Consider the following 25,782-nt stretch of genomic DNA (forward strand, 5'->3'; position numbering starts at 1 on the left):
GACAGCCACATGCAAAAGAATGAAAGTGGACCTTTACCTTACACCCTGCACAAAAATTAACTCCAAATGGATTAAAGACTTGACTGTAAGACCTGAAACCATAAACTCCTGGAAGAAAACACAGGCAGTACGCTCTTGGACATTGGTCTTAGCAGCATCTTTTCGAATACCATGTCTACTCAGGCAGGGGGAACAAAAGAAAAAATAAACAAATGGGACTACATCAGACTAAAATGCTTCTGCAAGGCAAAGGAAACCATGACAAAATGAAAAGACAACCCACCAACTGGGAGAAAATATTTGCAAATCATATATCCGACAAGGGGTTAATTTCCAAAATATATAAAGAACTCATACAACTCAACAACAAGAAAGCAAACAATCCAATCAAAAAATGAGCAGAGCACGTGAACAGACATTTCTCCAAAGAAGATACACAGATGGCCAACAGGCACATGAATAGATGTTCAACATCATTAATTATTAGGGAAATGCAAATCAAAACTACAATGAGATACCACCTCACACCCATCAGAATGGCTATAGTTAACAAGATGAGAGATAATAAGTGTTGGAGAGGATGTGGAGAAAAGGGAGCCCTCATACACTGCTGGTGGGAATGCAAACTGGTGCAGCCACTATGGAAAACAGCATGGAGATTTCTCAAAAAATTAAAAATAGAAATACTATATGACCCACCATCCCACTGCTGGGTATTTATCCAAAGAACATGAAATCAACAATTCAAAGAGATCTATGCACCCCTATGTTCACTGCAGCATTATTCACTACAGCCAAGAAGTGGAAGCAACTCAAGTGTCCATCAACAAATGATTGGATAAAGAAGATGTGGTCTACATATACAATGGAATACTACTCAGCCATAAAAAAAGACAAAATCATCTCATTTGCAACAAGATGGATGTACCTGGAGGGTATTATGTTAAGAGAAATAAGCCAGCCAGAGAAAGACAAACACCGTATGATCTCACTCATATGTGGAAGATAAACTAACACATGGACAAAGAGAACAGTTTAGTTGTTACCAGAGGGGAAGGGGGTGGGAGGAGGGCAAAAGGGGTAAAAGGGCACAAATGTAAAGTGACCGATAAAACCCAGACTATTGGTGGTGAGCACAATACAGTCTATACAGAAACTGATATATAATAACGTACACCTGAAATTACACAATGTTATAAACCAATATGACCTCAACAAAATAATTTTAAAAAACCACACATGAAGTGAAAACTAGAGCTTTAATGAGGCTTGAAGTTGGAACCTGCATTTTTGACAATTGCTTAACTATAATTTCATCTTTGAAACTTATTTTGCTGTAGTTGGAGGTGGGGCAGTGGCAGGAACGAGGGCGCCTGCCCTGCCTCTGTCTCCCATAGTTTTATTAGCCACGAGAAAACTCTGTGTTTTGGAAAAACGTCAGTTATCAGAGCAGAAAAGGACCTTAGAGGTCACTATCCCATCTGACCCACTGAACAGACGAGAAGACGGAGGCCCTGGGCAACAGACTCATTTGTCAAGCGTGCCCAAGGTCTCCTGACCACTCTGTCCTGTGGGAGTCCCCAGGATCGAGCCCCCGACCCCCTTGGTGGCCCTCAGCCTCTCACCAGGAGCTGCTTCACTGGGAAGTCCTTCAGGTTGCCGTCTCGGGGAGAGTCCAGCACCACGGGGAAGCCTTTGTGGGGAGCCTCGATGTAGCCAAACTCGATTTCATCCTGTGGGGACACCAAGGAGGCTGTCAGATGAGCCCGCGGGACATCAGTGGATACCAGCCCGCCTCCCCAGCTCTCCTTCCTACAAGCAAACGATGGCCGTGGCTTCTCACGTATCATTTCAGAGAGTCCCTGCACATCCCAAGCATATTTGTATTCATACCGACCCCATTTTTTAAAACCTAATTGGTAACATCCTGTATACATTTTCCTGCAAGTAACACCTTAACTTGAAGCGCAGTCTGTATTTATAGGTTGGCTTCATTCTTTTTAGCTGTTGTATAGTACTCCACGGTGAGGCTGTCCCCTCTGTGGTTACCCAGTGCCCCACGGATGGACATGGAGGTGGCTTTACAGTCTTTTGCACTGCAAGAAGCAAGGCTGCAGGGAACTGCCTTCTACAGTCGTGTCTCTGTGCCCACGTGCACCTGGATTCCCATCTGTGGAGCTGCTGGCTGCCGGGATATCAACGTTAAGCCAGCTCTTCTTGCCCGACCCGGGGGCCCATCCTTCCCAGCCTGGGGCTCCTCACCTGGATCCAGCGGTCGCCTCGGTTCATGTACTGGAAGCAGACCTTCAGCTCGCAGTTGGTTTTCTCCACCAGGTTCTTCACCTCTTTCAGGAACAGGTAATTGTCCTTCATGCTGCCAAGTTTGGGGAAGAGGGGAAGGCCAGGAGGAAGGGTCAGGAGGAGGGACGAGGGCCAGCCCACTGAGTGGCAACAGCAGCTGGCACCTCTGGGCTGCGCTGGGCAGAAGAGGCCACAGCAGTGCTCACAGTTACCTTGGCAAGGCCGCTGGAGTCAAGGGCCAAGCAAACTCACCTACTCACGTGGTGTTTGCCAAGGTCATGAACAAACAAAATGAGGAGGGGAACTCTCAACCCCACCCGCCCCCAAACCTTACATCCCTGACTGCCCAGATTTCCAAGGAAGAGCTATGCCTAGCACAGAGGCAGAGGATGGGCCCAGGACATCAGGGATCCCTTCCAGGGTGGCCAGCGTCCAGCTGCAGGCACTTCTTCTCATCTTGCTGCGACTGTCTAGCACGTAATAGGTGCTCAATAAAAAACTGTTGAATGACTAAGATGAGCTGACTATCCACGGCATGAGAGGTTCCCAAACACACAGTATGGGCCAAGAAGGAGAAAAGAAACAGTAACTATTATTTTCAGAGCACACACTCTGTGCCAGGACCTTGGATTAATACTTCACCTGCTTCCTCTCATTTAATCCTCACAGTGACTCTGATGCCAGCATTTCAGAGAAACGGAGGCACAGAGAGGCCAAGTAAGTTGCTCAAGGTCACACAGCTGGGGAGTGACAGAGCTGGGATCTGAACTCAGGTCTGTTTGCCCCTCAAGGCCCAGCTCTTGGCCCCTCTGCCGCACTGCCTCTGCGCTGTGGCCCCTGCTTACCAGCACACAAACACCGACACGGGAGGCAGGATGTTGGGCGTCATGATCCACGGAGCAATCCGGAATAGCACGGTGTCTGTGAAGATGGGTGTCAGGGGAATCCCCTGGGCATGGGAGAGAAGGGGAGGGGATCAAAAAGTCTTGTCAGGGTGGTTTTCACTCCCGCTTTCCAAAGTGGGTGAAACTGATGACAATAGGACATTTATCAAGCACTTGCTGTGTGCCAGGCCCCGGGGTAAGTATTTTGACACGTGTCAATTCTTTTCTGCCTTACGACAACCCTGGGGGGTAGATGCTATTATAATCCTTGTGTTGCAGATGGGGAAACTGACCTCTGAGTCACAGAACTGTTACGGAGCCATCCCAGGGCACCTGGTTAGTAAGCGGCAGGGCCCGGATTAAACCCAGGTGGTCTGGCCACTGAGCCCACACTCTTCTGATCCTGCCCCGTCCAAGCTCTCTTCCTGAAGTCAGCCCACGTGATGGCTGGGCCAGCCCTCGGCCTTCTTCTGTTTTGCTCTGGGCCCCTTGCCCTTTTCAAATGTGTGTGTATTTTAATGTCGTTTGGGGGAATTTCGCTATGTCTAGATTGTTCTTTAATGAAAGGTTCAGGAAGCTTGTCTGGAATCTGAGGGAAAATGAGGTGTGATTCCAGGGTTCCTGTGCTGCTGGCTTTGAAAAGCTACAGGAAACCGGCTCCTGCCTTTGGTGGGGAGGATGGGGGTGGGACTACGGGCACGGCTGGCCTTTCCTGCCCGGCTCTGCCTTTGAGACTCTGCTGGTGCCCAGGTCTGAGAGACCCTGATGGCCAGGCTGCTCCAGGCACCGGTGGGAGCAGGAGAAGCCCCCTCCCCACCCTGTGCTGTTAGCTCTGCCTCTTTTGCGTTGTCCTCTTCCCAGGGACTGGAGGGTGCTTTGCGAATGAGTTCTTACAAGTCTGGATGCTCACAACCAGGAGCTTCAGTGGTTTCTGTTTTACGATGGGGAAATAAGACACAGGCGTAAACTCACTTGCCCGGTGTCTCATGTTAGTCTGACTCCCGGGCCCGTTCTCGTAAATCTGAGCCAGACCCAGCCTCACCCTTCTTGGTGTGAGTGGTGGGGGCATCTAGGTCTCCAAGCCGGGACCCCCCTCAGTGCTTTGCGGGGACTGGAGCATAGCGGGGGCTCCTGGGAGTGGCCCCCTGGAAGGAGCCCCACTTGGCCCCCAGGGGCAGCCCTCACCTCGGCCATATACTCCAGCAGGCTGACGTGGATGTGGACCAGGCCTGAGAAGCCCTCGTCAGGAAAACGCAGGCCTTCCACGAAGAACAGCAGCTCCGCAGAGCCGCCCGTGTACTTGACCACGTGGTAAAGCTTCTGCCGGCCCAGGATGTGGATGTAACGCTGGCCGAAATACGGGTCTGGAGGGAGAAGGACCAACATCAGGCCCCCACCTCCACCAGGAAGAGGTCAGTGGGGTGGGGTCACTGACGGAGACAAGATAGCAGAGTAACTTGGCCTCTAGACACAGAGAGAAAAGCAGAAGCAGAAAATGCCCCCAGAAGGGTGGTGGCCTGGTCATCGTCCTGGCACTGCTGTGCGCTAGCCGTGTGGCCCTGAACCAGACAACCTCTCTGGCTTCTGGCTTCCTCGTCTATAAAATGAGCTAACTCGCCCAGGAATGGCAGACACGAAATGATCGCAGATGTGACTGAGCAGCTAGTGGTGTTGAGGAAGGGTATTATTGTTCCTATTTTACAGATGAGGAAACCGAGTCTCAGAAAGGAGAAATGGCTTGTCCCAGGTCATATAGCTGTAAGTGGCTGAGCTGGGACTCAAATTTGTGTCTAATTTGAACTCCAAGCTCCCTTCCCCTTTATATAAATAAAACTTCAACATGCCCATTTGTACCAAAAATTCCCCTCCATGTCTTGGAAGCCATATTGGCGTAAAGACGCACACACGCGTCTCTGGCTGGACATTTTCGAGGCTGGGAGGAAAGGCAGGTTTCCAGCGCTCCCGTCCCCCTGAGATCTCCCAACTCTTCGCCGTGCTGTTCCCTCTGCTTGGAACAGTTGTCTTTCTCCTTCTTTCAGGCCTTGATTTGTGTCACTTCTGGGAATCGTGCCCAGAGCCCCCAGACACCAAGCCCAGGGCCCGTCCTTCCCCATCACAGCCTTTCCAAATGGTATGATCTCAGTGTTAGCCCCAAGAGACTGTCACCTGCATGGGGGCAAAAAACAGGCCCAGCCGGACCCAGTGCTGGTCCAGCATGTGGTCGTGTTTAATAAGTCTACCAAATGAACCAATGGCTCCCACCTCACTCCGTATAGAATTTTCGGGCCAATTCAGAGCACATATATTGAATTACTACTACTTTGTGACCAGCATGGGCAAGGACCTTGGTGGGAGACAGAGATGGTCAAGATGCAGCATCTCTATCTGTCTGTGAGCAGTGCTCGGCCGATGATAAGATAGTGCGGATGTGGGAAGTGTCGTAACAGAGCTACAGGGTGGGAGATCCCGTTGGGTTACTGGGATGGGGAGGGCCGGGGAGGGGACACAGGATGGGAAGCATCTGAGCAGAGGAAGGCAGCCTTGGAGATCCCCTTCGGGGCGGCAGAGGCGGGGTGCAGTGAGGAGAGGAGATACTTGCATTGGCAAAGGCACGGAGGTAGGACCCTATGCAGTTCCAGAAGGAGTTTCTTTATGCCCTGCAGAGCTGGAAGGGCAGAATCAGGCTCAGCGTGGTACTATTGTCAACAACAACGGAAACGGTTAATGACCAGCTGCCCAGGGTTAGAACATGTAACCAGAACGGTCCTGGCACAAATCGAGTGCTTGATTAAAACTTGCAAAATGGATGGAGGAACCACTGAAGCCCAGGCTCAGGACGGCTCCTCATGTAGGACAACGTGCTCAACCAGATCCTGATTGTATATCTCACTGAGGGCGCTTACCTTAGGGGTTATGACTTCCAGAGCCAGAGAGACCTGGGTTCAAACACCGCTCTGGCTTTACAAGCTACGAATCTCAGGGAATTCACTTAACCTCCCTGAGCCTCAGTTTACTCATCTGTTAAATGGGGGATAATAATACCTATGCCACAGGGTCATTGCAAGATAGAATGACACAGCATCAGTTACTTAGGTAAACTCAGTAACCGTGGGTAACCGTTGGTAACACAGCTGGGACCTGTTGGCATTACTATTGCGAGAGCCCATGAATGAGTCATGACCCCTTACTGGAAAACTCATGACATTCTCATTGAATGGCTTATGAACAGAAGGCAGAGAAACAATACTTCACCTCGCCTTCCCTTGGGTGGGCCCAAGAAATGAGGCAGATAGACTCAGACACTGGATGTTCCAAGGAACTCATTACAGCCTGACATGGAAGGTGAGGTCCTTCTCACCCAGAAATGACAGCGTGTGTTGTGTGACCCAATCACTGAGTAGATCCAGATGGACCTGCACAATTAAAAAATTCTCCCCCAGGCACGCAGGCCCTCCCACGCCCACAGGCCCTATGCTGCACCTGAATTGATGCTCAGGGCCTAGAAGCCGACCTGTCTTTGCAGAAAGCTCCAAAGCTTTCCCAGGGCTCTGGGCAGTTGGGGGGCTCCACCAGGAGAGGGGTCTGGCCAGGGGAGCTGGTGAGGGAGAAGGACATGTTCTTGCCCATCTGCCTGCAGTTTTCTCCTTCCTGTGGCCTGCAATTTACATGTGTCTCTCTTTCTGGCGGCTTGAGCCAGCTGCAGGCAGATTGATTCCTTGGTGGGAACAATCCAGCCACTGTCCCCAGCAGCCTCCTTCCTCCATCCCCCATCCCCAGCTCGGTGCAGGCCCGCTGGCTCTCCGCTGGAACCAACAATGCCCCTCTACTGAGCAGCCCGCGTGCCTCAGGCTGGGCCCAGCGGCCACCCTGACCTCTACTTAGCCCCAGGCACTGGCCCTGCCAGCTGGTGCGTGGTCTGGCTTGTCATAACCCTTGTGGTCACTTTGGAGCCATTCCACCTCCCAAGGAGGCTCTTTGATAGGGTGACCAACCATCTTGGTTTGCCGGGAACTGAGGGGTTTCCTGGGATGACGGATTTTCAGTGGTAAAACCAAGAAAGTCCTGGGAAAACTGGGACAAGCTGGTCACTGCACCCTTGCAGGAAGAGGTCAGGCCCCAACTTTGGGGTCCTGGAGCAGAATTTGCGGCTGGAGCACAGATACCTGGTCCTCCCAACAGTCCAGGGAACTTCTGTCCACTTCAGTGATTGTAATTAAGAATCATAATAATAATCCCAACAAAAGCAACAAGTGCCATCTACAGAGAGCGTTCCACGGGCCAGCTACGGCACTAGGTGACTGACATGTGATCCTCGTTTAATCCCCATCACCAGCGGGGACAGTCAGGCCTCCCGTTATCCCCACGTCACATCACAGATGAGGGACCCAAGGCATGGGCTTGTGAGTAGACTTGTCCAGATCCAGGATTGGAACCTCTTGGGCTCCAGAGCTCCCTCTCGGAGCCCTGTGTCCCTCTTGGGTTCCCTTGGCCTCTAGCCCAGCCCTCTGCCCTCGGGGGACACAGGTGACATATGACATTTGTGTAACACAACACATTCTTATCCACAGGTGTACTTGGATTTTGACAAAGCCTCAAAATGTTTGCATGGAACAAAAGGAAACTGTGCCCCAGGTTGATTATTTTTCATCTTGTTGTTTAGGGTGGTGCCGAGTATTCATCCAGGATTCCATGTTTGGTGGGAGACTGACTACTCTGGGGTCATCGCTGCATCAGTAATGCCCACCGTTCCCCACAGCCCAGATAAGACAGACTGGGGATGGTGTCTCAAAGTGCTTGCAGCAGTGGTTCCTCTCTTTCTTGTCTGCTCAGGACCCATCTCGGACGGCAACAGACGAGGAGGGATGTGATTACAGGACCAGACCTCAATCTACTCGCATCAACAAAGGAACCCTCTAGATAATGTCCAGGCGTCACTGTTAGCAACACATTGTGTGTCACAATTTGCTGCAATGGTGGAGAAGCCCAGGTAGAGGGCCTGCCTGGTTGCCTCGTCCCCTATGGCAACCCTGGCCTGGCCGGGGTAAACATCAACACCTCTGGCCCCCTGGGGCGGTGGAGCCAGCCTGACTCTGGGGATATTCCAACCTGTGTGAGGTCACTGGCTGAGCCCAGGGTGGGTCAGAAGGAGGACTGGCTTTGAGTGGCAGCTGTCCACTGCTGTCCTGGCTAAATCATTCCCTGAGGTGAGGGTCCAGGGCCCTGGTGACCAACTCCTCAGGGCGACTAGTGGACCTGTCAGGTTCTAGTGGGCCTGTCCAGAGGTGGGCCCCAGAGCTAGGCCAGAGATCTTGGCCCCCTGGACAGCTGGGCATGCAGGGGAAGCCCCGCCCTGCACCATGGCAAATTGTAAAGCTAATGGTTTTGCTGAGAGACCTTTTTAATACATAAATCAGATCTTGACAGTCCCTTGCTTAAAACCCTCTAATGGCTTTCCACTGCACTCAGAATAAAATCCAAGCCCTCTCTGCATGCCCTGGCCCCGGCCCCGTTCACTGACCTTGACTCCCACACACCCCCTGCTCTGGCCTTCTTTCTGCTCCTCCAATACTCCAAGCTGGGTCCCTCCTCCGTGCTTTATACTTGCTGTTCCCTCTGCTTAGAACATTCTTCCCTCAGCTCATGAATGGCTGGTTCCTTCTCATTGTTGGTTTGGGTCTCAGCTCAGATGTCACCTGCTCAAAGAGGCCTTTCGGGACCACCCAGGCTAGCCCTGCCTCATCTCCGCCCCTGCCATTGTCTATTACTTGGTCTGCGCCATTTACTCTGACTGTGTTACTTATTAGGTCTCCCGAGGGAAACCATCACCTCCCCTGGGAGATGGTCCCCTCCCCGAGGGCAGGGTGTGATTGCAGAGTTCACTGCAGGGATGCCAGCCCTGAGAGCAGTACCCGGCCCTGGGGGCTCAGCACGTATTCATAGAAAGAGTGAGACAGAGCAGGCAGCTGAGGACTAGCTCCACGGCAGAAGCACGTTCCCTATCGCGGGGCCCAGGATGCCCTGTCACCATGGAGAGGCGCAAGCAGTCAGCTCCTCGAGGGTGCCCACAGCATCGTCAGAGCTCTTTAAAAGTGGGAGGCAGCTCTCAGCTCCAGAAAGTCTGAGATGGGCAGAAAACAGCTTGGGGGGGGGTGGTACCTGCCTCAGGTATCAGGAAGGTATGACTCCAGAAGAGACGGACCTCAAAAGCCCTCCCTTCCCTGGTTCATGGGGAAGAAGGGCCTCTGGATTCACATAAACCCACCTCATCGCCGACTCCTTTGAGGCAAGAAGGGCCTCTGGGTTCACATAAACCCACATCATCGCCGACTCTTTTGAGGCAAGAAGGGCCTCTGGGTTCACATAAACCCACATCATTGCCGACTCCTTTGAGGGAAGATCTGTCCTGGAGTCTCTTGACTTCACAGGATAATGGTGGTCCAGTTACTGCTGCTCAGAGGCCAGTCCTGGCCCCCTGCAGTCACCTGCCCCTGCACCTGCCTGAGGGAGCCTTAGAGGGACAGCCGGCCCCAGTGGGGGTCGCTCAGTGAGCACCAAGTGGATGGGAACGGCGGGAAGGAAGGGCTGGGCTGGGACACTCACTCTGCACATAGAACACGCCCACTTTGTCCGAGTCCGACATGGAAATGTAGAGAACTATCTCGTATCCGGCGGGGAGGTGCTCTGGGCCTTTGGTCCGCAGGATCATCTGGGACATGTCCTTGAGGTCTGCAGGGCGGACGCACAAGGAGGTTAGGAGTAAGAGACTTGTGGTTGGAATGTTGGTTTACAAATGCCTGTGACTTTTATCATCAAGACAAAGAAAACCCCACACGCGTATTATGGAAACTATAGAAAAGCATCAAAACCGGTTATCATCTCCAACACCACAAACGACTTCCTATAACCTTTTGGGAATTTCCTTCCAGTCCTTCTGTGTACGTGTAATTTCTGAAAAAACACGGTGCCAACTGAACTATATTAATAGTTTTGTCTTCTGTTTTTAGCAAGAGTGGATCTTTGAGTCCACCGTCCCCGGGAGACCCAAGGTCACTGCCGCCTCACCCTCAGCCCAGCCCAGGACGTAGTCTGAGTCTTCCCTTGCTCCTCCCCGCCCCCAGCCCCGAATGCGGGTCCTGCCGCACCTTCCTTGCTGTAGACCTTCTCATCCTTGAAGTCCTCCTTGGGCAACCAGGGCGTGTCTCGGTCACAGTTCACCAGTAGGATGGCCCCCTGGCCCTCGGGGCCCCAGGTCCAGGATGCCTGCGTTGGCAGGGAGAGAGGTCAGTGCCCTCTTCTCCACCTTCTGGCAGATACGCCCAGCCCCAGCGCAGACCCCACAGGACATCGGAGAGACAGCCCCAGGACGAGAACAAAGCAGCCACCACGCATTGTGGCAGCTGTGAGCTGGCAAACGTGAATCTCGTGTGTGATGCCCGGAGAGGGTCAGGCATCAGAGGGAAGTTCAGGAGGGGATGGTGGCAGAGAGACAGAGACAGGAAGGCTGACCGGGGCGTTTATGAGCCTCCTGTCTGGTGTGCCTGTGCCTGGAGGCGAGTGGAGGCAGGGAGATGGAGGGCGGCCAGAGCAACGAGCTTGCAGACATTCTCCGACAGGCTCTCAGGTCCCCAGAGGGGCTCAGGGTGAGAAGCCCAGATGGATGGACACCCAGCTATTTCCAGACATGCTCTGAGTGCTCCAAACGGACCTGCAAGGCAATCCGTTTTCTACATTGCAGCCAGGGCAACAATCTCCAACCAGATCACGTTGCTTTCCTGTTTTAAGCCCTGTCAGGGGCTCCCTGTTGACTTAGGATAAAGCCCCAATTCCCTACTGTGGCCTGCAAGGCCCGGTGAGACCTGCCCACCTCTCCATCTGCTCCCTCCACCTTCCCCTCGCTCACTCTGCTCCCCACACTGGCCGCCTTTCCGCTCCCCAAAGACTCCAAGCTCTCAGGCCTCTGCCTGTGCTGGTCCCTCTGCCTGGAAGGATGTCCTGTCTCCCTTCACCTGGCCCATCCACTCCTCCTTCAGGCCCCTTCTTCCTGGAAGCCTTTCTGATTCTCCAGACAAGAGCAGCTTCACTGCGTTTACACTTACGGCACTGTACACGTTCTTTTGGGGGCAGACTTAGGACAATTGTGACGAAACAGCCACCCACGTCATTCTTTATTTAATGTGGGTCCCCCCACTGGACTGTGGGCTCCCTGAGGGCAGGAGCTGCATTTCTCTCATTCTTTCTGCATCCCCAGGGCCTGACCCAGCCCTGGAATACAAAAGATGCTCAACAAATATTTACGAGAGGAGTGAAGAGAACACGCAACTTCCCCGGCCCAGATGGGGAAGGTCTGGGTGCGTTCAGGCCCACAGGGATTGTGTGACTTCACCCAGGCCGCAGAGCTCCTCAGGGAGGCTGGACGTCTCAGAGGCCTCCACGGAGTCTATTGTCACATGGCTCGGCCACGAGCACAGAGAACGTATGTGTGGGGCTGACTCAGCTTCTTCTTGTGGCCGGCTGCCTTGGGAAGGCAGGGCTGGGGCAGAGCCCCACTGAGAAGCCTGAGAAGGGGCTCCCCAACAGGACTGGGGCCCCCCGGCAATGTGCAGAGTCTGGGGCTGGCTGCTAGGCACCAGGCTTCTCATTAGGCTATATTTATTTAACTTTTTAAAGCATCCATTAACATACAATTTACAGCAGGCTTTAGATTGTTATTATAAAAGTAACACACGCCCATGGCAAAGATTTACGTGATATAGAAGAGCAGAAAACGGAAAACAGAAGCAACGGCGTGGGCGTACACAGAGCGAAACCAATGGAGCTTAAAAACCGGGTTGAGGGAAAAGTACGCAACAGGATGAGATGGAGAACACAATGCTCCCTGCACAAGTTAAAAGACCATGTGTACTGATCACACCCTGTGATTGGCAAGAATCATAAGACCAGAAAGAGACACATTAAACCCATTCAAATGGCCCTTCATGGGGGAGCAGAATGGGAGTGGGGAATGCAGTATGAGAGAGAATGAATGAACGAACGAATTGTGCAGGCACCATCAACAATAACACACTTTGAACTGAGAGCCATTACTGCAGTCTTCCGCCCCTGATGGTCTCCCCCACTCAGTTTTAAAATTAAAAAACCAAAGGGAAAAATAATAAGAGCCAATGCTTTGGCAGCACTTCCTCTAGGGCAGGACATCTATTCCTCCCGACAGCTCTATGAACTGGGTGTGGATGGGGAGACTGAGACTCGGGACCCTGCTCCATGGCTGTTCCTGTAAGGAGCGTGGCTCCTCTGCTCTGTCCTTGGTGTGCAGTGCGCCTAGGGGCTGTCTCGGGCCTCAGTCTCCTCACCTGTAAATGCGAGTTGTCTGTGTTTGCTGTGAGGACCATGGCTGCCTACAGGATCCAGCCTGGGGCTCTGCCCCTGAAGCCCCCAGATTGGGGCTGTCTGCCCTGGTAGCTAGGTACCTTTTTTGGGTTGTTCTTCTCTACCACGCCGTCCCGGTCCGCATCCACATCCAGGGAGATCTCTGGGGACAGACACATGGGTGAGTTGCTGAGCCTGCCAGATAAAGTGGGCCAGGGACAGGAGGAAGATCTGTGGGATTAGGGTGCAGTCCATCCATTTGCTTAGTCCCTGGAGGGGGAGGGCCTTACTGAGGTCATCTTATCCAACCCCCTGCCTCAGCACCCCGATGCGCGATGGAGAGTCCGAGCAGGCACTGTGCAGACTTCGCAGCTTATGGATTCGAGAGGTGCTGTCAGGGAGGTCAGGGACCTCCCACCCCTTCATTGTTCCTCAGTCAATTCTGGGTGGTGGGCGGGATGAGCCTCACCATACAGATCTGGGAACCTCGGTTCAGAGAAGCCAAGTCACGTGCCCAGGGTCACAGGTGGCATTAGCAGAACTGGGGCACACGCTGCAAGTTGGTCTGATTTGAAGCTCATAGTTTGAAAGTTTGCATAGGATTCCCTAACTGCCTTTCCCAGTCTGCGCTGGGCGTGTGTGCCCACGTGCGTTTGTGTGTAGCTCTCTCCCAGAATTCCCAGTGGTTTAGATCCCACCTCCAAGGACTGAGGGTTTACTTTTGATTGGAATCTGAACCTCCAACCCTTCTTGATCTGAGGGTGCTGAGGGGCCAGGCCGCCAGGGTTCCAGGGCAGGAACCCTGCTTATCCTCTTGGGGAAGGGACCTTCGGTATCCCTAGGCCTGCCATGGGGACAGCCTTCATGGTGACTGTGTGGGGCAGTGAAAGGAGGCCAAGATTTAGCATTAGCCAGTGGTGGGTTTGAACCCTGGTTCCCTGCTGTGTGACTTTGGGCAGGTTAGACAGACTTTCTGAGCCCCAGTTTCTTTACCTGCAGAATGGGGGCCTTTTCCAGTCAGAGGAGTTGCACTAATTGCAATAATAGGCACCACTGACAGTTGAGCCGGATACTTCTTTGCTGTGGGGCCATTGTAGGATGTTTAGCAGCATCTGGCCTCTCAGACCCATCCCCCAGTTGTGACAAACAAAAAGTCTCCAGATATTGCCAAATGTCCCTTGGGAGGCAAAATTGCCCTCTGAGTTAGAAACTAACGGTGGGGCAGGGAGCTGTCGGGAAGGTAATGGTGGCGTCACATGGAATGAGGTGAGCTGGCTCCAGGCCCCGGAACTGCCCGGTGGGCTCGGCCTCACGCTGAGCATGACGTGGACCGAGGTGGGAGCTGGGTGGGAATGAATGCATTCCTGGTCAGTCCCCTTGGCAGGCACGCCCTCTCCCTGGATCAGGTGGGGAGAAGGGTCCTGGCACAGGAAGGGTCTTGTTGTCACCCTTCCCCAGCTGGCTCACCAGAATCCGGGGATTACATTCCGGTCTTCCCTTTGCCCACAGCCTGATTCCCTCCCAACCCTGAACATGGCTTTTCTGGGTCTAGGAGGAGGCAGGAGGGGGAGGCTGTAAGGGTGCCTGGTCCTTGGGAGAGGCAGCACTCCAGGGTCCCAACCTCTGCAGCCCTACTGTCAGTTAGATGCTGTAGGGCCTAATGATCTAAACTCCTCCCATTGATCCCATTCACCCAGCAAATCATTGTTGAGCATCTACTGGGTTCCAGGCACCATGCTGGGCACAGGAACCTCGTGGCAGGCAATCGGGCACAGTGCCTGCTCGCAAGGAGTCCCCAGTCCCATGAGATCAATATTATTGTTCCCATTGTACAGGTGAGCAAACCCAGACTCAGAGACGTCACCTGTCAGCAAATTGGGCTGATAATCTGGGAGGCTGGTGCAGGATAAGGATTCTGGGGAGAAAGCGGGAAGGCAGGGCCACCAGCTGCTGTTAAAGAGGTTGAAGACTCAGACGAAGGAACAATATTGGTTTTGGCCTCCAGACCATCGTGAACTTTCCAGCCGACACTCCCCAGTGAACGCTGCCTTTCAGGGAGATTGGCTTCCCGAAGCTCCACCCTGGGAGCCAGCGGCAGACCCAGCCTCCTTAGGAGTCACTCTCTTTGCTTTCCAAGATAACAATCTCTCCTGTGTGTCCAGTTTACTTTGCCAGCTGCAGAGAATGTTCTATGCATGTTCTCACCTCAATCATGCCAGGAGGGAGGAGTTATCACCCACACAGCCACCCCTCCCCCCATACAGATGAGGAAACTGAGGTGCTTAGCAGGAAAGTGACCAGGAAGTCCCCGGAGTGCAGAGCTGGGTGTCCCACTCGGGACTCTGACTCCAGACCCCTGCCCTCGGCTGTTCCCTCTGCTGACACAGGCTGACCTCTGCCCTGGCTGTTTCCACAAGCCAGGCCCACATTCAAAGACCCAAGACTTGCTCCCCTGATGGTCATTCCCAGAGGAGTTGCCACATCCCCACCCTGGAAGCCCTGTGGCCTTCGTCTCTAGGCTGAAGGTGGCACATCGTGGCTCCTGTGGTGCGTCCATGAAAGCAGGGGGTCATAGGAGAGAGATTAGGAAGCACTTTATTGTGCTTTACTTCATTGTGGATTTCTTAAATTTAAAAATTTTATCGGTGTGATATTTGCACATAGTGCAAAAAAACAAAAAAAAGAAATCAAATATTATCAAACAGTTTCTAAAAAAACCCAGTTCCCCATAAAGTCCTTTCCCTCACCTGCCTGAAGCAATCTCCCTAATACAAAATAATATGCTTATTGCTATTTCTTGATTTATTAAATTCAGGTAAGTTTCATTCCTGCATAACTTCTTGTTATGCAATTGGGCATTATGTACTTGGGCTCCCTTATCACTCACCTCCCACCCTCCACAGTCAAATGGAGAAATGTCCTCCTCTCCTCTCCACTCTCCCTCGGAAACCCCCTCAAGCTATAAGCCATCCCTGGAGGACTTCTCCCCTTCAAAGCTTCCCCCAGTGTCCAATTTAACTAGCCCCCAATGGGACGATCCTTGTAGGGATGGAGAACAGGGCTGGCGGGACCTGCCCCGAGCTCTGCCCTCCTGCCTTCTTGGGGGTGGGGGATGGGGGAGGACATCTGTTTCAGGGCCTCTGGGCTCCAGACGACATTTCCCAGAGGCTCTGCATCCGACCTCAGCTCCCGGAATAGCCCCAAAGTGTCAGGTGGCACCTTGGGTGTGGGGCGGGTTACCGGGAAATGTCAGTGGGATTGGGTTCAAAGCAGTCGGCCCTGAGAATCTAGACCTCGAGGCCTCGGCTTCGACACAGAGGCACAAGCACGCTGGCGGGACGCCAGCCCCCAGGGACAGCGGCAGGGTGCCTGGCCTTCTTGCCTTACGGGACAGCTTGGGGGGTGGTGGGGAGGAAGGACTCTCCCCCCACAGCCAACTAGGGCAATTATCCTAGGCTCTGGGGAGGGGGCTCAAGGAATGAGTTCCTTAGGTTGATGCTAAAAATTCTCAAAGCTCGTGGATGTGTACTGCTCCCCTCACCAGGACCACAGCAAAGAGGGTGAGACTATGTCTTCCTCCCACTTTCCCTCTTAACTTCCCCCTTAAGAGGGGAGGGCTTTGCAAATCAGCCCTAGTTAGAGTCTTGAAGGCCCCCAGGGATCAATGAGCTCAAAATTCTCATTTTATAGCTAGGAAAAAGTGAGGTCTGGAGAGGGTGGGCTACTTGTCAAATCACATGGCAAGTCCTTGGCAGGACTGGGACAAAAATCCAGGGCCTGATTTGGCCAAGGGCACCATGGGTTTGCTCCCAAATCCCAGGAGTAAGACTGAGGGACAAGCAGGTTCTCCAGCTTCACCCAGGCAGAGAAAATGTGGCTCCCCAAGAGGAAGGGAAGAAAGGAAAGAGAGCATCGACTGAGCACCCACTCCACACCAGGCCCTTTGCACGCACCCTCCCATCGAATCTTTGTAAGCACTGTGCAGGAGTGCACTGTAAATCCCATTTTGCAGATGAGGAAACCGAGGCTCAGAAGAACAATGATCACAACGTGGCCGGAGGGGGCAGAACCAGAACTTAGACTTACTTCTGTCTGCTCTGAAGCCAGGGCTCTTTCTGCTCAGCGTGGGCTCAGGACTGAACTAGGGGAGACTCGGATATGTCCTTGCAGGGCAGTCCCATCATCTTGGGATGTTCAGGGTGTCCCTGCCTCTGTACGATTACCCAGGACATGGGGCTCAAGGCCTCCTGCGGTAGATGCCCGAGGGAAGACAAGACCTGGAGGGGTCAGATAGACCAGTGGGTCCCAAAGGAAACCAGAGTTTCACCAGGGTCCTTGATGGAAAAGGAAACATAAGTTCAGTGGGCTGAGTTTTTAATAAAGCTTTATTTCTACAATGTAAATGACTGGTTTTTATTCTGAAATTATGCTCTGCCTACTTTTTAGATGTTAAAATGATGGTGATAATTGATGGCAAATTATTTTATTAGTGTCTTTTCTTTTTGGCCAAGCATCAGAATTGTCAGGCTTTTTATTCTTTTTTTTTGGTGGGGGGACATTTGACTGGCCCATGGCACCTAAATGTCTGGACCTTTTGGCAGTTAAACAAATAATCGTTCAGTGAAGGCACAGCCTCAGAACCTGAGAAGGATGAGACGGGTCACTCCTCACGGGCGCATGTGGTATCTTCCGGGGTCTCGGCCCTGCTGCCCCCTCTGAGGCTTCCTCTGAGCACCAGCCTTACTGTCTTCTAGCGCAGAGGAAAAGTCCAGTATACAGTGCGTTATTTTGCCATCTATCCTAAGTCCGCCTTGCTTTGGTCAAGTCTCACTAATGGTGCGGTCAGCCCTCTGGGATCACCCTCACTTGACAGGCCTCTGGCACTGCCCTTCCTGCTTATGTCCTCAGGTGTCCCTGTCTCTGTGGGATTAGGTTTCCTCAGGGGTGGTCATCTGAGACAACTTGGGGACTCTGTGTGCATGTGAGGGTCACACACGTGCCAGCCCTCAGTTGCAACTTGGGGGCTTTGGTTTCCATCTCCCGAGGCCCCCCAGGGTTGTCCTGAGGACCCTGCCCTGGGCTGGGCATCCCCTTGGTGCAGAGAGAGGGACAGGGTGGCCAGCAACCAAGCCCACTGGGGAGGCAGCTGAGAAGCGGGGGGCACTGCTGCTGAGCCTGCTTCGGCAGCTAAAAGCACAGAGCTGGAGGACGACGTGCTGACTTGGGAACTAGTTGTTTTTTGGGGGGAGTTCTGGGACCCCTGGGGAATGAGATAATCGAAATGACTTGGAGGTCCCACAAACCACTTTCTTGGGGTGTAGTCTCAGGCAAGTTTTTATTTGTTTTACATTTTACGAGCCTTGGTTTTTCTCATCTGTAAAATGGGGCCAATCATAGTGTCTATTCTTGGCATAGACGTAAGAATAGATGGATATCATGACAGTAAACATCTAGTATTAGAGCCTGGTACACCACAGGTGCTCAATAAATGCCAGGTGTTCCTCCTCCCCCTCCTCCTCCAAGCACCCAGCACAGTCCTGGAGGCCGAGGAGGTGCTGAATAAACAGGAGACATTGTCCTCATTTTAAAGCATCAGCACATTGCTGACTCTCAATATCTGCATGTTCTCTCCCCCAGCCATGTGGCAACTCTGCCAATGTTAAGTTAAGGCTGGATGGACAAACTGACCCTCTGAAATGTCCTCCTGGCTTAAATGTTATATGATTCAAGATTTGAAAAATGTGTAAAAGTAATACCTCAACTGCAGAAGAGTCGAGTGACGGAAGGTTCAGAAGTCCACATCCCACATGCCCTGGCACCCAGGACAGGGGAGTGCAGTGCAGATGGAAAGAACCTGGGAGGGGAATAATCCTGAGTTCTGGACTCAAGCTGCCACCAAGTTGCTGTGTGACTTTGAGCAAGTTCGCTAACCTCTCTGGGCCTCACTGTCCTCATGAGTCAAACGAAGGGCTTGGACCGGGTGAGTTAAGGACCCAGGCTACATCTCTATGCCCCCACGGTTGGGTCCAGGGCAGGCCAGCAGGGAGCCTGGCTGTCAAGGACAGCGCAGGCTCTGTAGACAGGCCCTTTCCCTCACCGTGAGAGGCAAACTCTTCTCCAGGCTGCAGGGGAGAGGTGGGGGAGAAGCAGACTTTGCTCTTTCTTCTCCGGGGCCCACAGAGCCTGGGATGGGGACGCTGACATTGGGCTGAGTTGCTGGCAGACCAGGGCATGTCTCCTCCTGCAGGATGCCCCTCACTCCAATACAGAAGGGCCCGTGCATGTGTGGCATCCCTCCCCGGGCCTGCATTATTTAGAGGCAGCTCCGAGTGCCAGGTCTGCAGCACTGAAAGCAGCCCAAGTGCCGCTGAGAAGGGAGGCAACGCCAGCACCCGGGGAACAAAGGCACCCAGGCCACAGCTCCTCCAACTCACCGACGGCCGTGAGGAAGAGCCCAGCCTGGTCGACGGGGGTGTTCTCCTCCTCTTCATAATAGTTGACGGTGACCTTGGTGCGGAGGGGGCGCATTGGGAGGAGAGAAGAGCAGAGATCACAGACCACAGGCAGAAAAATCTGCAGGGACCCCCCTCCCCACCTCAGACCTCAGCCTGTCAAGCCCATTCTCTCCAAACTTCCAAACCCTCTCCTCCAGGAAGCAATCCAGGGTTGGTGGGCTACTTCTCCCAGACCGTCCAACTAGACAGGGGACTCCCCTCTTCTCAGACTGCACCCAGGGTGCCGACTGCCTACCTGTCCCCGCAGTACATTCTGCTGCCTGTGGGGCCCCCACATCTGCCATGGTGTATGTCTAGACCCGCTAAGCACCCAGGGGGCAGGGCTGAAGTTATTTTCTTTGGATAATGCCCAGCGCCATCACTGCCATGGGGCACATGGTGAAGATCATGATCAGAGAACCCAGTGAAGCGAGAGTCTGGTCTCGGCCTCACCCCTTGGGCAAATCACTTTGTTGCTCGGGTGTCCCGCACCCCATTTTATTCACAATGAGACCAAGGACGTTTGTGGCTGTGACTTCCAATGATTGTAACATTCCGTCACTCAGCAGCCCACAATGTTAACCTTCCACGAAGCCGTCATTCCACGGGCTAACGCTGGGCTGTCTCATACGGTGGCCAGCAGCCACAGGTGGTTACTGAGCACTTGACATGCGGCAGGTCTGAACTGAGATGCGCTATAAGTGTAAGTAGACACCCAATTTAGACACAGTATGAGAAAAGAATGTAAACTATCTCAACGCTGTTTTTATACTGATATCACGTCGAAATGATAATATTTTGATATATGGAGTTCAGTAAAAGAAATTCAAATTAAATCCACCTGCTTCTTTTTGCTCCTTTCATGTGGCTCCTAGAAAACTGAAAATGACACGTGTGGCCGGCATTCTGTTTCTATCAGACCCCACTGGTCTAGCCCGTCTCCATTCCAGCACGACCCCCGTTTCCGCGGCCCTCGGAGGTGGACTTCCCCAGCCGTGGTACCTTGTCACTGCTGGCCTCGGAGCTCGCCTGGCTCATGGTGAGCCGCAGCGTGGTGGTGGGTGAGAGGGGCCAGCGCTGCTTGCCATTGGAGACCACCTCCTCGGCCTGCCCGTCCCGCACCACCTCTACCCGCACGCGCGCCGAGTGCTTCAGGCTGAAGGTCTGGGCCCCGGCTGGGGCTGCGCTGTGGGGAGAGAGGAGAGCGGGTCATGGGGATCCCTGGGGCAGGCGGGACAAGGGGCTTCTGGAGGAGACTCCTGAGGAGCAAGGCTCTCGTCTGGTCTGGGGGACCCCAAAGGACCCAGCTGTACTGCAGTCACCTGGTAGCAAAGAGGCACTTTTTACAAATACAGACTCCTTGGGCCAATCTTGTACCTACTGAGTCAGAATGTTCGAGGGTGGGGCCTAGGGATCTGATTTTTTTTTTTTTTTTTTTGCTAAGGAAGATTGGCCCTGGGCTAACATCAATGCCCATCTTCCTCTGCTTTATACGGGACGCTGCCATAGCATGCCTTGACAAGCGGTGCATCGGTGTGCGCCCGGGATCCGAACCTGTGAACCCTGGGCCGCTGAAGTGGAGCACGTGAACTTAACCATTATGCCACCAGGCCATGAATTCTTAACATGTTTCCTCATGCTTCTGATGGGCAGCCAGCTTTGGGAGCCACAGGGTACCGTATGGGTGGATGACTGAGGCCCAGATGGAGGAATGAATTTGCTCCAAAGGCAGCAGTAGGCCCAGAACCCTGTCTCCCAACCGCCGTCCTGTATCTGAGCTGGAGGCCAGGGGGCAGGGTCCAAGTACACAGGAATGGAGCCTGGAACTTGGGTCCTAAAGGAGAAGGGGTGGGCTGGCTCTGTCACAAAGATCCCTCCTTCCTGCCACAGTGATCAAGGCTTGGAATTCCTCCCTGAGAGTCATTCCTTGGGGATCCGGTGTGGTTTTCTATTGAAAGGAAAAGACTTTCAGAATTCTTGAAAAACCATAAGATTTCAGGGCAGGAAAATAAGTGGTTTGATCAGGTTGCTATAGACTGAATGTTTGTGTGCCCCAAATTCACATTTTGAAGCCCTAACCTGCACTGTGATTGTATTTGAAGATAAGTCTTTTAGAAGGTAATTAAAGAAGTCATGAGAGTAAGGAAGTCAAGAGGTCATCTGATAGGACTGGTCGCCTTATAAGAAGAGGAGGAGAGAGCGAGATCTCTCCACGTGCATGGAGAAAGGCCCTGTGAGCACCTGAGGAGAAGGCAGCTGGCTGCAAGCCAGGCAGAGTCCTCACCAGGACCCAACCCTGCCGGCACCCTGAGCTCAGACTCCAGCCTCCAGAACTGTGAGAAATAAATGTGTTTTTCAACCACCCAGCCTATGGTATTTTGTCACGGCAGCTTGGCTGCCTAGGACACTGGCTTAAGGAGGGTGACAGGAAGGACAGGGAGACGAGGGGAGGAAGGGGCCCAGGGCTGACAGCTTTTGTAAATCCAGCCCCCAGTCTGAAGGTTCCCAGAGGCTAAAGAGGGCTCAGAGGGATTTACGTGGGATTCTCACGGGACTAGGGACTAAGACATCGGTGCAAGTGTCTGCGGGCCTGGTGCTCCTGGGTTCCAGAAGAGTTCTCCACTCTGGTTGAGTATCAGAACGATCAGGCCGTGCTGTTTAAATCTTCACGTTTTTTTTGAGGCTGCAGATTTGTGGATCCCATCCCTGGAGAGGCTGGCAGGACAGAGGTGCAGCTGGGGCAGCTGAAGATGTGAACAGCGGCCAGGGGTGAGGGAGAGGTTTGGACCAGAGGTTCTCCGAGTCCAGCAGCAGCAGCATTACCTGGAAGGCTTGTCAAAGCACAGATTGCTGGGCCCCTCCTCAGGGTTTCAGATGCAGCAGGTCTGGGGTGGGGCCTGAGAATGTGCATTTCTGCCACGGTTCCAGGAACTGTGGGTGCTGCTGGTCCAGGGGCTACCCTTAGAGAACCACTGGTCTAGCTGTTCAGCAGTGCAGTCTGGGCGCCCTGGGGTGACTAAGGCCGTGAGTGTGAGTCTGTAGAGGCCTCCAGGCAGGGTCTCTCTGACCCAGGCCACAGACTGCAGCGGCTGCTGGCAAAGACCACTGGTCTCGGGCACTGGCAGGAGAGAGTGGACAAGGGTCCAGCAGCCCATGCCCAGTGCCGGGAAAGGAGCCTGAAAAAGCAGCTCCAGGGCCGCTCTATTTCTTGTCTGTCCACCACCTTCTACACGCCTCAGCCCAGCATGGGGGCACTGGGCTGATCTGAGCCTGGACACTTGTTGGCCGCAGCCTGCTGCCTCTGTCCACATCCAACATTAGGAGAAGCACAGCCTCTAAGCAAAAACCCTGGATTGGGGGTACATGTGCAAAAGATCTGAATTCGAGCCCAGTTTTGCCACTGACTTGCTGAGGGGGTCTTGAGTGTGTCCCTTGCACCTTCTGAGTGTCCATGTGCCCACCTCTAATGACACAGGTTGACCACCCACCCCTCCTGTCCCTCGGGCTTCGTCTCTCATCCCTCACAGGGCAGGGGCTCACTTTGTCTTGTGGTGCTGCCTTGGGGTACCCGTCCTCCTCCAGGTTGTACGCCCCGGTGGGCAGGGTCTGGCCTCTCCCATCCCTCCTCCTGCAGAGCCCAGCACAGGGCTGGGCACACCCAGCGAACCAACTGGAGCCGAGCAGGACAGGAGTGAGCCTTGCAGAAGCGCCAGGCAGCATTTCTCAAAGGGAGGCGTGGGTATGCGTGTAAGATGCTTTAGGCAGCACACGGATGCACAACGTAAAAGAAGATTTATGTATTTATTAATGTGTTATCTTTTTATGGCAATTGATAAAGGCTTGCCATTTATGGTAGCGATACAAGATCTCCATTTAAAATAAATTTATAAGAAAAATGTGAGTTGATTTGAGGAAAAATGTTAACAGTACTTCAGGTGGAATATGGTTTTGGTAAAATTCACGCGAGTCTGGGCAATCGTGAGCTCGGGTCTGGGAAACTTTCCTCTAGTGAAAGTCCCGGCTTTGATCATCAACCTGTTGGGTGGCCTTGAACCAGGCGCTTCCCCTTCTGTTCCATCAAGTGCCAAATGAGAGGATGGGACCAGGTCAGAGGTGGCTGGAGTCTGGAGAGCACAGAGGGAGCGGGCCCTGGGCAAAGGGGTGGGGAGGAGGCGCTGAAAAGCTGGGCGTCTCTCTGCCAGATCCCTGCTTCTCTTTTTAGCCAGAGCCACTGTTATTTCACCTGATTTTATATATCGAGTTTCTGCATACAATTCTACTTAGGAAAAAATGCTTTACAAATTTAAAGGGCAGGATGGGTTTAGGACCCGACTCTGACAGTAGTTGCTAAAAGTGTTGCTCCCAGCCACCTTCATTCCTCCGGGCCAGTGAGGAACTGGAGGAGGCCCCAGAGGCTCAGGGGGTCAACACTCGGCCCACACTGGAGTTGCAGAGCCCCGCACCCTCCTACTACCCCAGCACCAGCCCTGCTGTGAGCTGAGCAAACAGCTATTCTTGGATCGGCCCTGGCAGAAGCAACAAAGGCAGCCATTGTCCCCCGCGGATCCTGCTGGCCATCTCCCTCCCCAGGAAGAATTGCTCAGAATCACCCACAGAAACCCGAGAGCCAGGGGCTGCAGGCACCTCTGTTGTCCCCGGAGGCTTCAGGGACGGCCCAGGACTGCATCGAGGGAAACAGAGTGGGGATGTTAGTGGTGGCCATATCTCCTGCTATGGGAAAGAGGCTTAAGTTAGTGTGGACGGAATGACAGACTGCCAGCTCCTGGGACCACATCTGCTCTGCCCAGCATTGTATCCCAGCGCCCAGGACATGGCCATGCTTAATACACACTTTGGGAATAAATACATGAATGAACCCACCCTTCTTGGGTTCCCAGACTGTATTACCAGAGTGACTTTTTTTTTTTTTTTTTAAGATATCAGGTCACTTGTCTGCTTGAAAACCTTCAGGGGAGCCTCAGTGCCTACCCACACAATAAAATCCAAACTCTTTAGCCTGCCGTCCACCTAGTTTCATTTAGCCGCCGCGTCTCGACTTGACTCTCCAGCCTCATTGTCTGCAACTCCTTCCACCCTCTCAACTCCTGCATCGTTCCATCTCACTGTGCATTTTGCATATGCTGTTCCTTCTACTTCTCATACTTTTCCCTGACTTCTCTGCCTGGCAACTGTCCATCCCTACTTGAAGACCAACTCAGTTGATTTATCCTGTGTTGATCCTCCCTCGTGGCTGTGAGCTCCTTGAAGGAAGGGACTGTCTTTTTGTCTCAGCACCTGGCCTGTAGACGCACACAGTAAATATAAATGCTTGCCAGGAAAGGCTGGAGAGGAGGGCCTGCTTATGTGGTTATTCATTCACTCAACATGTATTTATTGAGCACTCACTGTGAGCCAGGCACAGCTCTAGGTGCTGGGGGTGGATGGGCAAAAAAGATAATGTGTTCCCTGGGCCCCTGGAGCACGTCCTCTAGTGGAAGAGAGAGACTTTCAATGGACTACATGAGTAATTGTGTGATTACAGCTGTGATAACTGCCAGAGAGGAGAGGCATGGGGTGCCGTGGGGCCCTGATCTGGAAGTCAAGGAAGGCTTCCTGGAGGAAGTGGCATTTGAGCTAGGTCTAAACCTGACACTCGAAAGCACAGACGAGAATTAACCAGACCGGTGGTTCTTAAATCTGAGTGTGCTTCAGCATCACCTGGAGGACCCGCCAGAATCCAGGGTGCTGGTCCATCCGCAGGGTTTCTGATTCAGCTGGGCTGGGTTGGGGCCCGAGAAACTGCATTTCTTTCTTGTTTTCCCCCTACTTTATTGAGGAACAATTGCCAAAAATAATTGTATACATTTGAAGTGTACAGCGTGCTGATCTGATATACATTGTGGAATGAAAAGCTGCATTTCTAACAAGCTCCCAGGCGATGCTGATACTGCTGGTCCAGGGACCACAGCTCGGGAACCACTGAATTGGGCAAAGCGAGGACAGGAAGAGGAGCCGAGATTCCAAGCAGCACGGACATCTTGGGTGATGGCCTGAGGTGGACGTTAGTCCAGCATGTTCAGGAAACCGGAAGGAGGTCCGCGTGGCCGGAGTTGGTGAGCAAGGGGGAGGGAGAGTGTTGGGAGGAGAGGATCCAGGTGATGGTGAGGGGCTGGCCTTTCTCCTGAGAGCAGTGAAGGCTTCTAAGCAGGGGCGGCATGGTCATTTGCGCTGTAAACAGATGGCCCAGGGCACAGGGTGGGGAATGGATCTCAGGACAGCAATAGTGGAAGTGGGAGAACCTGCAAGGAGGTGACTGCAGCTGTCCAGGTGAGCGATGATGGTGGCTTGGGAGCAGGTGTGGCCATGGAAATGGAGAGAAATGGCCAGTCGGTTGGTGTCACACAAAGGAACTTTGAGCAAGACTGGAAGGCAGTGTTAGATGTAGCAGAGGGATGTTTACTGAGCCCAACCCAAGGGAATTCGGGCTTGGTGACTTGACGTCTGCCCAGCTCCACAAATGCTGTGTCCTCTGGGGAGCCAGCCAGACTCTCCGGTCTTTGCTCCGTCAGTGGGGAGGGTCACCAGCTCGGCATCTCGGGGCTGGAGCGACTCACTTAGCCTTATACTGGAGGGCACGACGTGCCTGCTCCTAGCTGGCATCAGGATCTCTCCATTTATCCACCCGCCCTGAGCCTCGTTCACACCAGCCGGGCTCACCCCCACAGTGACTCCAGCTC

The 25,782-nt window shown here is 53.2% G+C and overlaps 1 protein-coding gene across 4 annotated transcripts in view; it reads right to left on the reverse strand.

Annotated features, from left to right (window-relative positions):
* The window catches only part of PADI2 (peptidyl arginine deiminase 2), a 45,199-nt gene that overhangs the window by 11,923 nt on the left and 7,494 nt on the right, over positions 1-25,782 (reverse strand). For all 4 annotated transcript variants that reach the window (XM_058553021.1, XM_058553020.1, XM_058553023.1 and 1 more), the window contains exons 2-10: positions 20,048-20,231; positions 18,986-19,058; positions 12,653-12,714; positions 10,328-10,445; positions 9,786-9,911; positions 4,371-4,549; positions 3,147-3,250; positions 2,263-2,374; positions 1,626-1,733 (exon numbers count right to left, since the gene is read on the reverse strand). In XM_058553021.1, the coding sequence (XP_058409004.1) occupies positions 1,626-1,733; positions 2,263-2,374; positions 3,147-3,250; positions 4,371-4,549; positions 9,786-9,911; positions 10,328-10,445; positions 12,653-12,714; positions 18,986-19,058; positions 20,048-20,231 (1,066 nt within the window). The remainder of the gene's footprint in view (positions 1-1,625; positions 1,734-2,262; positions 2,375-3,146; positions 3,251-4,370; positions 4,550-9,785; positions 9,912-10,327; positions 10,446-12,652; positions 12,715-18,985; positions 19,059-20,047; positions 20,232-25,782) is intronic.

Source organism: Diceros bicornis, chromosome 13, assembly GCF_020826845.1.
Source record: "Diceros bicornis minor isolate mBicDic1 chromosome 13, mDicBic1.mat.cur, whole genome shotgun sequence".
NCBI lineage: Eukaryota > Metazoa > Chordata > Mammalia > Perissodactyla > Rhinocerotidae > Diceros > Diceros bicornis.